A 12,971-nucleotide genomic window follows, 5' to 3' on the forward strand; every position below is an offset into this window, starting at 1 on the left:
CGCCAACAGTGGCTCAGGGCATGGAATTTCAAACCTCGAGTTAGAGTTGGGGTCCCAGCCATATTTTTCTTCTTTTTTTTTTTTTTTTTTTTTTTTGGGTTTTATAAGAGTGGGGATGTCATTTCGCTGCCCTCTATGTTTAAGCACAGGGAACGCACGATCAAGGAGTGTTCATTTCCCTTCGCTTATAGAAATTGTTGAGAATCAAGAAAGGTGATAGAATTAAGCCAAATTGAGTCAAATCAAAACCTGGTCCAACTCATTCTGGATCAAATCCGTGAGGGCCAACTCACACCCTGGCCCACATCACTCTATTTATGATCTAAAACTAGATGGCTTATGTTGTTGTATAGTTTTGTCATAGACTATTAAATAAGAATATAGTGTTTTCTGAGCAAACTGCGCAGAGGAACACACCAATGAGGCCCGAGTCATACATGGAAAGCTAACAAGGTCACTTCAGACAAGGAGGAGAGAGAAAGAAAAACAAAGGTGCCATTGTACCCCTATCAGTAGGGGTTTAGAGAATCTTCTCCTCTTATAGGGGTTTTTTTTTTTAGGGGGGGCAGTGGCGTGGGGGAGATGAATTCTCCTAGATCGCGGCATCGCGCGGTACCCAAATGCTTGTATCCATGTGAAACCCAATAAACCCATCCTCCATTGATCCTATTTTTTTTTTTTTAGAGTCTAACACAGATGAAAAGTGTAATTAATTTATCTAGTGATTGGAGCTCAGGTTTAACTTTCTAGTTTGATGTGACAAAACTTTAGAGAATGGGCGGCAAGGCTTTAATCTTTTGCCGTTTATAAGATGAAAAGAATCAAGTTAGAAAAGTGTTGATTTAATAATCTATTTTCACATTAGCAAATTTGACCATAGGTTGTTTGCATACTTGCTTTACTCATAGGTTTCCTTTGATATAACGGTCGCTGTCCATCTTTCCTCATGGACTCTTTTGTGGTCTATTTTAGATCAAAAGGAGGGGCTTGTCCAAAGCAAAGCTGTATAGTACAAGAAAAGCAAATTAAACAGTAGTGCTATGCTGGTCCCCAATGCCAAATGCTGCCCCTGTCCAACGTATGAAGGATTAGGACCCATCAACCAGCGAGTCTTGACAGTTTGGCCAATGTAGCTCACTCTCTAGTTAAGAAGACTCTGTCTATTGTAAGTACGACGGTTTGCCTCATTTTCACTCCTTGGTTTCGTATGTTTTGAAAAAAAAAGTTGTATGCCCTCCTTGCCAATAAAGCATTGGTTACTAATGTTATCAATTCCTATTCGGCTGATCCTACATACAGAGAGCAAAAGAATGATGACTGAATGATGCTTCGGTGTTGGACACTCTGATGCTTAAATTAGAATCTGAACACATAATGAGAAGAAAAAGGAAAACAGAGTAGAGCTAAAGTGCGCCAGAGTCAATACCTTGTTTCCGAATCTCCTTCTCCCTTTTATCCTCATTGGTTATAGGGGCATTGTTGTTCACTTAGTCTTTCATAGGTGATCTTGTGTTCTGTAACCCAATCGTGGGTCATAATGGAGAGTCGTGGGTAGCTCCTTCAATAATGAAGGCTATCCCCTGGGCTGTTATGGAGGCAACGAATTTGTTTTATGGAGGAAAAGTCGTTAGTAACGTGATTGATTAGGATGATAGCCCATTATCGACATACTTCTCTTCTTTATTGATTGATTACATTTATACATATAAATTACCATCCAAAAAAAAAAGAGTGGGTACAAGTACAACTCTCAAGTCTCAACCAAGAAATTTCATAAATGGAGTCTACTCCTTTTAGAGAGAAAGTGATCGATCATTGTCATTCTTCATGTAAAAGAGTCGGAAAAAGATGGCGTTGAAGACAAGTCCACATTCCCTGCAATGAAAAATAAAGTGTAATATACATCCAACAATTGAGAACATCTCAACGCATGTCCTAAAATACCCCACCAACCCAAGAAAAATAATCCTCTGTTTTTCTCATCCCTGTTTTTCTTTATTTTGTTATCTGCAGAACGTGACACGTGGATAACTTTAAGACCAATACACCGGATGTAATAAGCCTCACCTAATCTTGATCATTGATCTCTTTATTGTCCACGTGTTACACTCTATAGGTAACAAAACAAGAAAATACATGGATGAAAAAAATAGAGTATTTTGATCCCAACCCAATACTCATTGCAGCAGTAGCGTACCTGCAGCCGAAGATTTTCACACGTTGAAGACAAGAAGTCCATCCTATGGTGGGAGACTCCCATGATTAGCCCTCCTGACCATGGCTAACGTCATGACCTCACTCTGCTACTCTTTCCTCTGTGCTCTCTACAGTCTGCACCTGCAGCTGTTGGAGCTCCCGTGATGTGATCCTCTCACAGAGGCAAAATACAGCAAGCCAATCCCCGTAGGTGGGGTGACAGACGGACAGTAGGAGTACCGTACCCACGCAACAGAAGCCAGCAGGTAGCAGTGTTTACAAACACCGTAAAAGCGTAACAGATAGATCAAAGGCCGCAGAGGACACTATTTGCGTACTTTACAACCTACACCTTACACCTCCATTCGCCATTTTCCAAAAAGGGATTTTGACCGTTACGCTGACATGTACAACTAGCAGCTTCATAAATTAAACCTCTTCTCAGCTATGAGTCTATGACCCGCCCTCAAGTCTAAGATATGTAAGTCCAACAAGTCTTGTTCGGGTTCTTAGGGTGAAACTTGTGCCCTGAAAAAAATTTGATTTTAACTTATTATTTAAATGACACTTAAGACTTGGAAGTGAAGGGTAAAACGAATTTTCAAAATAATTTGAAATTGATTTATTACTATTCTATTACCTTGCATAGCTTTTAAGAAATGACATATTATACCTTCATTATGAAAAAATATTATTATAAAGGATGAAAAAGGCAAAAGAAGGTGATATACCACTCACGAGACAAACTAGTAGACAACATCAATAGGGATTTGTAACATCATATAGGAGGGATTGGTGGTCACATTTCTAAATGGAGAGATGCTAGGTTGCAGCACATGAATGGTATAACCAACCTTTCTCAATGGGCCGACAATGATCAACCTCTCTGCCTCCCTTGACACAGAGCAATTAGTCTCCTTAAATTTTACTTACTGTCAAATTTTCCCACAATTTTTGGGTTTTTAATAGCAAAACAATCCAAATCAAACAGAGAAAGTTTATAAATTGAGCACGTGTAGATTTTCCTTTAGCCCTTTTTCCTTTGTCCCCAGTTTTCTTTTGTGGATACGGTTGGAGTTTTGGTTAGATCATTGTGGACATCTTCAATATTGTAACTAGCTTGCATTGGTTTTCTACAAGATAAAATATTATGTACTCTCATGTTCGAAGAAAGAAGAAGTGGTGGGGTCCCACTTAATTTTGTGGGTTTTCAACGAATGTGAATAGATTGTTATATAGAGGTATTTTCAAATCATGGGATTACAAGAAGTTATGAATATTTTTAGAGGTAATACAAGAAAATTTCCCTAAAATTATAAAATTTTTGACATCTAATAATCTCTTTTAAGTTTAAAAAAAAAAAAATCTTATTTTATACAAAATTTTGTCTTTGCTTTCTTACATAGAAGCAAACAGAGCCTAAATGACAAAAATGTGTTCCCTAGATCTTTCCCATTTCATTAAAATTTATTATTGTTCTAAGTGAATTTTTTTTTTTTTAAGCTTTTTATATACATACAACTGATGATAAATTCCTTTTGCGTTATCTATTAATTTAAGTCTTAAAGATATTTTTCTAATATAGAACTTCTTGATAATAGGGATTAATGACAAACAACTTTCAATAAACAACATGATCATGTGAGTAAATTGATTGAAGTTCATACTACAAATGGACTGTAAACAATTGACATGGGACTCTTAGGATGTATTTGGTAGTCAAGAAAAGAAAAAAAAAAGTACAATTTTTGTACTTTTCTCCTTGAATTAAGAATTTTTATTTGCACTTGGTATGTCTTCACCCATGAGTAGATTCCCCTTTTAAAATTTAAAATTCTCCTTGAGAATTGTGATTTTTTTTTTTTGCTTTCCCAAAAATTTTATTGTAAAAAACACAAGAAAACATGAGAAAATATTAAAAACATAATAAGACAAAAAATAAATAATTACACAATGATTTCCTATGTGTCTATCTCTCTCTTAAAATTCAATTTTTTTTGAATTTTTTTTTTTCTTCTCTTGGTAACCAAACATACATACTCTTTTTATTTTCTTACCATTTATTCTCTTTTCTTCTCTTTTCTAGATTCTTTTTTCTTTTCTTTTCTTCTCTTGGCTACCAAATACAGCCTAAGGCTATGTTTGGTAGTCAAGAGAAAAAAAGAAAATAAAAGAAAAAGTACACTTTTTGAACATTTTTTGTACTTTTTTCCTTGGGTTAAGAATTTTTCTTTGCAATTGGTATGTCTTCACTCAAGAGAAGATTCCCTTTTTTAAATTCAAAATTCTGAAATTTTCTTTTGCTTCCCAAAAAATTTATTACAAAAAACACAAGAAAACATGAGAAAATATGAAAACATAATAAGACAACAAATGAATTATTACACAATAATTTCCTATGTGTCTATCTCTCTCCTAAAATTCAAAAAATTTTGATTTTTTTTTCATTTCTTCTCTTGGTAACCAAACATACATATCCTTTTTATTTTCTCACCATTTCATTTCTTTTCTTCACTTTTCTTTTCTTCTCTTGGCTACCAAACATAGCCTTATGGTATAAAGAGTTCATGATCAATTATCTTTCAAATTTCTTGTCATACAATACGCTGTTAGACTCATTTTGAAGAATGAACATTTTCATCAAAGCTCAAGGGCAAGAAAATTATTTATAAAAGGGTAAGAAAAATTGAAGAAATTTAATATATGGAGATTTATATAAAAAAATCTTGTTGTACATAAAATTGGTGAAAAAAAAAGTTATATATATATTTTGTCCAAGGAGACGGGTCTTCCTCTGGTGAGAAAGGTAAAACTTATGTTATCATTTCACATGTGTATTGAAAGGTATTCAAGACAAATTGCACTGTTTTAGAATAATATAATAGTAAACCATTTTGAAATTATTTAAAAAAAAAATTACCTATAAATTATTAAAAAAAAAAGAAGTATAGAACAAAAGGCAATCAAAATTAGGAAAGTTTAACCACAGTTGAAAAAACAAAAGAATCTAAGAGTCATAATTGCTCCACCTCTATTGCATGAAGTCGATAATATCCCCGATGCTCCTCAATACCCTTTCTATGTCATCTAAGGCACTCGCTATCCTTGATTGTGGGTGAGAGACCACTGAAGGACGATGTTCTAAATCTCAAAATTAGTCTCGTTCGATATCATTCTGATATCAATTTGGATTGATCTGGATCGAATTGACTTGAACAGATTTATCTTCATTTTTTATTAAAATTCAGAATTTATTACGTTTTTACCCTTAAATTGTACCCATGTATCTGGATTAAAAATGTCATGATCAAGATCAAGATCAAGATCAATCAATGCCAATATTGATCCAATTGTGAAGGACCACATAAAGATTCACGAGAGGACTAAACAAAGGATCCATGAAGTGTCAATAAAGGGACCCACTAGGCCACCCTTATTACGTAGTGTGGGGAATTTTCTCCTTTAAAGAGTGTAAAGTTATGATGAGGCTTAAGCCTGTCTCCTACAAGTCACCCTCAGCTGTTAACTCTGGACTTTTGGCTGGTTGTTGAGGAAATTTCCGCGTTCACCACGAAACGGACGCACCAACGGGACTGAGAGGAGAGAGAAACAAAGAGTTTCCCGTTCAAGGAACCAAGTAAGTGCGCAATATGCGGATCCCACGAAAAAAATGTGACCCACCATCTGACCGTTAACAAGTCAGAGTGACGTTATTGAACACTCCTTCCCGAGTCCCGCCACAAAAGATTTTTGAAAGTAGTTGCGTCTCTCTCTTTCTGTACAGCTCTGCTCAGAGTCTCTGAGATTAATACAATCTACAGTCCAGAGAAAAGCTGTTGCAGAACATTGGAGGAAGCAGGTCTTCTCTTCTCTAATAAGAAGATTACTCTCTTCCACATAAATGGTTTATAGTCTAAAGTGAAGGAATCCAACTCTTCTAGTTAGTCACTTTCACAATATTATTGTGTGGCTGTTCTTGTCATCATCATTTCATTCATTTATAGATTGGGCTCCATTGTAATACTACTTAAAATAAATAAATAAATAAATGAATAAGAGGAAGAAGAAGAAGATCACAAAGCAAAATGATGTGAAAAAGTGATGGTTGGACAAACAATCAACCATCTATAGAGGTTACTTGTCAAATTTCAAACTCAAACTCAAGCTCAAGCTCAATCAAATTCCCAACAACCCTCTTAAAAAAAAAGATGCATTCATATGTATCAATGCTTGTAATACTATAATCGTTAGCATGCACTAGTGGAAGATTTTTGGGTTGACCAGATATACTTTGCGCTTTGTTTTAACATGTGTTTGCCTACAAACATGTAAAAAATTAATTGCGTTGTTGGGTGCCCAACCTCTCTCTCTTTGAAAATTACTTCTACGCCTTTTCCCATCGTGTCCTCCTATTGGTTGAGCCGCTAGCACCAAGAAAACTAGTGTCATGCACTCATGCACAACCTACCAGAAAAGAATTAGAATCCTTGTCAATCTTATTTGGAAATGGTTTTATCTCAACCTTACTATATACAAAAAAACAACATAAGAAATAATTGTTCACAAAAGTTTTTCTTTAAACCCCAACTTAGCATCCAGTCATGAGGAATCTCAAGCTCCACTTCACTAGCCACCTCCATTCTATCTCAAACAAATCAAGATGACAAAGTCAAAGATCTTTTGCCATTTGATAATGCAAAAATAGATGTGCAGCCATTGATCTTCAATCTTTCCAACATGAGAAACCTCTCAAAGGTCAAGAGCACAAGATCAATTTAAATGATCTCACTCTTGGTTATCTAAATTGGTTGTTTGGAGAATATATGCAGTTCCTTTCTATCTCATTCGATCTGTGTCTTGACTCTCATTCTTTGCTTAAACACTTTATGAACAAAGATAATCTAATTCTTAATTGGAAATTTCAATCAAAGGAAGGAGTGAGTGAGAGGATAAGTGAGTGGCATACTATACTATATGAGAGGAAAATTTATTCATATAAATAGGTTAAATATAGAAACAATGGAAACTATATTATACGCAAAGGAAGCATGTGTATATATGGAACATACATCCAATTCTTCGTAGGTAACCTCCCATTGGTTTATTGGCTTTTCTTTCATCGCCATAATTTGTAGAAACGTAACCTAAAACGATGCAGAAAAGTAATGAAAAAATAAAACAAACAATATAAATACATTTACGAGGTTCGGCGAGATTGCCTATGTCTTCAGTAAGATGAGAACCTGCTTTGCTATCAATGGAGAATAGAGTTACAATGATCATCCTCGCACCTCTTTCAAACTGCTTACAAAGAAGGACAACCTCGTTATAAATATATAGCGATACCCTATATAGAAAATTTACAGATGAAATTAAAGATATCCTATCCCAACAAATAGGAATATAATCCACTGGTCTACCATCAAACAATTTTAAAGGACCTACTTAGATTAAAAAATATGATTCTTTTCTTGCTTAGAGGTTGAGTGTCAAAATTTTTGTTCATAATTCAAAATTATAGGTAATAATGTATCTTTCAATATTTATATTATGGATCAAGAAAATTAGATCCTAATGGGCCTACTAGTTGCAATTCTAGCGTCATATTTCACTTTCTTTCCATGTGGTAGGTTTTGGTCTAATAAAACTTTGCACTATGATTCGAGAAGACATATTTCTTTACTTCTTATTTGTATTTAGACTCTGTTTGTTTTGAGATAAAATAGTTAAAAAAATAATTTTTTATCATAAATTCAAATTTTCACTATTTTCTTTTTATAAAATTTTATGAGGAGATAATTTTTTTTTCTACGTTTCAACCTGATAGATTTTACGTGCAATTTGACCCTATAATCTTCCCTTCAGACATTTTTTACATCTTGAGGGCAACTTTTGTTGCAATAGATTGTACATATGGCCTATGTATCTATAAGTTGTGGCCATGTTACAATAGATTTTGCATATGGCCTATGTATCATGTCATAGCCATATGATAAGGATTGCATTATTAAAATTTTGATTATAATTAATGGCATTTTATGCAATTATTTTAAATATTTTACATGTTAAATATAAATAAAAATAGGAATTGAAAAATCTTAAATCATATTTTATCCTCTATAAATCTTGATAAAATTTTCAACATGGATTTTTTTTTTTCTTCCAAAAGAAGTTTTATATAATTTTACATCAGAAATAAATAGAGCACCAAGAAACCCAAAGGGTAGCGAAGTTGGTGAGCAATGAACTTGGTACGAGCCGTAAACTCGGACGTCCTAAGTTCAACTCCCACTAGGCACACCTTGGGCCACTCACACAGGGTGTTTAGTAGCCATCTGAAAATCCATTCTTTAGGCTTTAGAGTTCATATTGACATAGTATAAAATTGAATATTAAACTTCACTTAAAAGAATGATAAAAATATGGATAATAATAATTCAATTTTTATTAGTAAAGACTAAAGATTCATTTATCAAGAAAAAAAAAAAGACATTTTTGGTGGAACTCCCCCCCACCCCCCAAAAAAATAAAAAAGAAAGCTTCTACACTAGAATTCAACCTTTAACTAGATGTTTATGACATACTCATAGTATATACCTCCATGCTTTACAACATATATAGAACTACCTTGCATGACCATAATTCAATAAAGGACATTTATATAAAAGAAAGGGTTCCCTGAACGAGCGTCATAAACGAGTGTATCAATTAGAGGACAACACGGTCATTTCATGTGAGGAGGAAGAAAAAAAACACAACATTAATGTACCTTGCCCAAGGACTCAGAGAAAGTTTTGGGCCTTTTTTTTTTTTGTAGAAGCTCAGAGAGAGTTTTGCTAGCACCTCTTTCTTTATCTCTCCTCCTCACATGAAGTGTCCTTGCTGCCCTTCAAAATCCGTGTAAAAATAGTCTACAGTCGATACACTGGTGCAATGCATCGAATGACTAAAAACCCCTTGAGACACATACACAAATACTCTCAACCATCTAATACTCACTACACCTCACTGCTCCCTACTGAGGAGGAGCTGTGAAGTGTATACTCCCAAAATACAATGTCCTTTTGTCACATTTCATTGGTGCTCCCCTATGTTACTTGGTCGGACAACCCTCTCCCCACCTGTAATTAGAAAAACACCATAAGAAACTTTTGCTGGTGAAATTGATTAGGTGAATCATTCAGCTACTACCATACTTTTAGCGGGAATACCCCCATCCCATCCTCAACCCCTCATAAAGAACGGTGGAAAGGCCCAGTTGTGTAGATAGATCCCTAGATCTAGTAAGGGAGACCGTTTGGGTAATTGAATAGCCAACGGCAGATTTTTAAGAAAAAAAAAAAAGTCCTAAAAAATGGAGATGTCCTAATTAATGTTTCCATTTTAGTCTAAAACGACAGCCATTAAAGCCAGTGAAGCAGGAAACGATACAAAAAAAGCCCATGAAAATAAAGGCAACAAAAGAAGCAGGCAAAGAAGAAGAAGAAGATGGGAAAGCTGAAAGCGGCGTGGCCAGATGCTTTCTCAATTCAATCTACCTAAATCCCCTACAGTTCAACTCTGTGTAATTCTGTACTGAAGCCATTTCCAGGACCTCTGAGAAAATGACGGCTTTCCCAATTCAGGTATGTTCTACTTACATTGGAAGTACATGGATGATGCTGGAGATGCCAAATTGCAAATAATAATGTAAACCCAATTAAAATGAGATAGATAGGATGATAATGGACACCGGTAGAGAAGAAGATTGAACTCATTTCACAAGTAAAAAAATACAAAAAGATTCAAAATTATGTACAGAAGACTAAAGAAGAAGACGTCCTCTTCCCCAACTTTCTCTTTTTACAGTTTTGTCTTACTGAAACCTGTCAACTCATCTCAAGAGAAAGAAAAAAAAAAGAAGCAAAAAATTACTATAAATTGTTCTGATCAGGAAGCTTCAAACACGAAGTAATGGCGAATTATCGGATTATCTATGCCCATATAAAGAAACCCAAGTGAGGATTTCCCAGAACAACAGCATCAGCTCCTATAAACAATAACACCAATGGCAGATTTTGCTAAAAGCAGAAGCCTTCACACCAAAGGAAAAAAAATCCAGGTGGAATCTGCAAAGAAGCTATCTCTATCTTTGGTTAAAATTCATCAGCGCCATGAGGACACTGTGAGGAGAGGTACCTCGTTCCAGGCAAGAGAAAGAAACGCAGGTGGCGATTCCACCAAGGAATACAGAGGACTGTAGTTGTAGTTCCACAGAAGGATTTTAGCTTGGCTAACTGCGTAATGGCTGAGGTCTACGGATTCAAAACCACAAGTTTCCATCAAAATCTGCCACTTCTCTTTCTCCTCCATCCGTTCTCGTCTGATCAGCCCTTCTGGCCCAACCACACTGCCGATTCGCCTCCCAAGCAGTAACCTCTCGATCTGGAGTCGCTCCCCTGAGTCTCTTCCCATGGGATCGAGCGACTCGAAAACCGCCGCGTAATATCTCAACGCGTTCTTAAATCGGCTGACAAAATCGACACAGTTCAAGCTGGCTTCGTACTCCCCCAGTGTCAGAACCCTGGGACTGAGGGATTTCGCTAGTCGCAGAGCCCTCTCTATCGCTTCTGATGTCTCGTCTAACAAGTTATACAACTGAAGCATGAAATTCACAGTCAAAACCTCGTCAGACTCGACTCGGAAGCTCGATTCGTTAAGCTCTGTTATCGGTGTCAAGATGGGATCAAACTCAAAATTTAGATCGAGAAGCTTAGCAAAATCACGGAGACGATTTCCAGTAGCGAACAAAGACGCGGATGGTGAGTTCCCAAGTGCCGGTGCCGGAATTCCAGAAATTCTGATTCTCGAAGGTTTCCCGGCGGATCGAGTTGCAAGAGCTTGGAGGAGGGCTGCCCACTGAACTCCTTGGACGATTCCGAAGTCTACGATGTGTATCCGAATCGCAGATTCGGTGGCTTCGAGAATCGCCTGGTTCGCAGTTAAATGGGCGAACTTCGAGTAAGGGCAAGCATCGTTTAAAGCTTTGTAAGAGAGAGTGAAATCCTCGGAAGATGTTTCAAACGTAGAAAGGGTTTTACCAGTTTTCGAAGAAACCCGACTATAAAGAGCTTCTGAGAAATAATAAACCATCCTCTCTGTTGGACTGCCACGTTCGAACGCCGGCTGTCGGAGTTGAACAAGTGATTTCACGGCGATTTCTGGTTCAGAATCGGCTATCCGGGCACAATCTAGTAAGGATTTCAGCAGAGGCGAAGTGGACTCGCTTTCTAGTGATTGAGCTGCGATACTGGTGGCGTCGTTTTTACGGTGGCTTTTCTGGGGATGCTTGTCTGGTGGAGAGTCATCAATCGCCGCTGGTGCTGGTGGTTGTGTCAGTGGTGGCGGAGGGGACGATGGAGCCCATGGAGGCAGTTGAGTTTGAAGAGTGGAGGGGATCTTCTGAGTGTTGTCCAAGAAGACGAGGCGGTTGAGATCAGAGGGAGGGGATGAAGAGAGGTTGAGGCGACTCGAACAAGAGATCAAGGGATCACTACCGTAAATGGGGAACTCGGAGTTGCTGCGCCAAGTATCGCCGCCGGATGGAAGCTCTGAGCTCTCCGTCGACTCTCCACCGCCCATTAGACTCTCCATCCATTCATCCGAGTCGAAGTCGCCACCCGTGTTGCCACCCAAATCGAAGAATCTGTACCCAGTGGGATGATGATGATGATGATGATGCTCTTCCAACTGCGGAAACGGTAGTACCGCATCCCCCGTATCCGTGTTCCCGGCCACCGGAAATGGGTCGGAGAATCCGGCGTTGTTGAGACTGTAACCGTAGGACGGAGAAGTGGTGATGGGTTGTTGGGTTCCATTCCATGGGTTCAGTGAGAAAGTGTTGACGCCGAGAATTTGTTGTTGTTGCTGTTGTTGTTGTTGCTGCTGCTGTTGCTGTTGTAGTTGTTTCTGCTTAATGACTTGTTGGGCGATCGCCATTAGATTTCCACTGTCAGCGCACATATATGCCATTCTCCGGCGATATCGCCGGCTAACACCAGACACTAATAGGGAATTAGGGGGAGAAGAACATAATTACACTGTGGACTCTCCACAAACGAATGAGAAGAGAAACCGTATGTGCAGAACAGATGAATCCAAGCTACAAAACGGAAGAAGGATTTATAAGCGAGAGAGGAAGAGAGATTGAGGGACACAGTGGGATGAAATGACGTTTTGTGGGTTTAGCCAGAGACAGGAAGGGGAGAGAGAGAAGGGGGGATAATGATGGATCTGCTGGCTTTAAAAACACAAATGGCCCCAAAACCAACGCGATCGCTGGAAACCCTTCTGGAAAAAAGCCTCAAAGCAACGGGACGGGATGGAGAAAAGGTAGATATTTCCTCAACTAGTTACAGTTTCTTTTTGGGATATTTGAGAGAGAGAGAGAGAGAGAGAGAGATTATATAAACTTTATTTATTTATATAATTTTAAAAACTGTAACAGTAGTTTAACGCCTACAAACCAGAACCAACACTATCAGGCCCAAAAAACAGAAAACCAAACAATTGGTCCCAATCACATTGTCCTCCGTTTTTTTTTTCTTAGTAAAAAATCTCGCCTGTGGGTAAAAAGTTTTGGGAGACCGCATGGTTTGAAGTATCGGTCTTATATCGGTTGTATCAGTCATATTAGATTGGTATTGATTGAAATCAATTTCTGATTCCTGATTAATTCAAATCAATTATTCATATCATTTCAGGAGTAAAATAGTAAAAAAATTAGTACTTATTAG

At 37.3% G+C, this 12,971-nt stretch overlaps 1 protein-coding gene across 1 annotated transcript; it reads right to left on the reverse strand.

The window, feature by feature from the left end:
* Positions 1 to 9,931: 9,931 nt before the first annotated feature.
* On the reverse strand, positions 9,932 to 12,578 carry LOC122074905 (SCARECROW-LIKE protein 7-like). The gene has a single exon (XM_042639891.1). The coding sequence runs from the start codon at positions 12,205 to 12,207 to the stop codon at positions 10,342 to 10,344; it is 1,866 nt and encodes a 621-aa protein (XP_042495825.1). The 5' UTR covers positions 12,208 to 12,578; the 3' UTR covers positions 9,932 to 10,341.
* Positions 12,579 to 12,971: the final 393 nt, after the last annotated feature.

This window comes from Macadamia integrifolia, chromosome 3 (genome assembly GCF_013358625.1).
Source record: "Macadamia integrifolia cultivar HAES 741 chromosome 3, SCU_Mint_v3, whole genome shotgun sequence".
Classification (NCBI taxonomy): domain Eukaryota; kingdom Viridiplantae; phylum Streptophyta; class Magnoliopsida; order Proteales; family Proteaceae; genus Macadamia; species Macadamia integrifolia.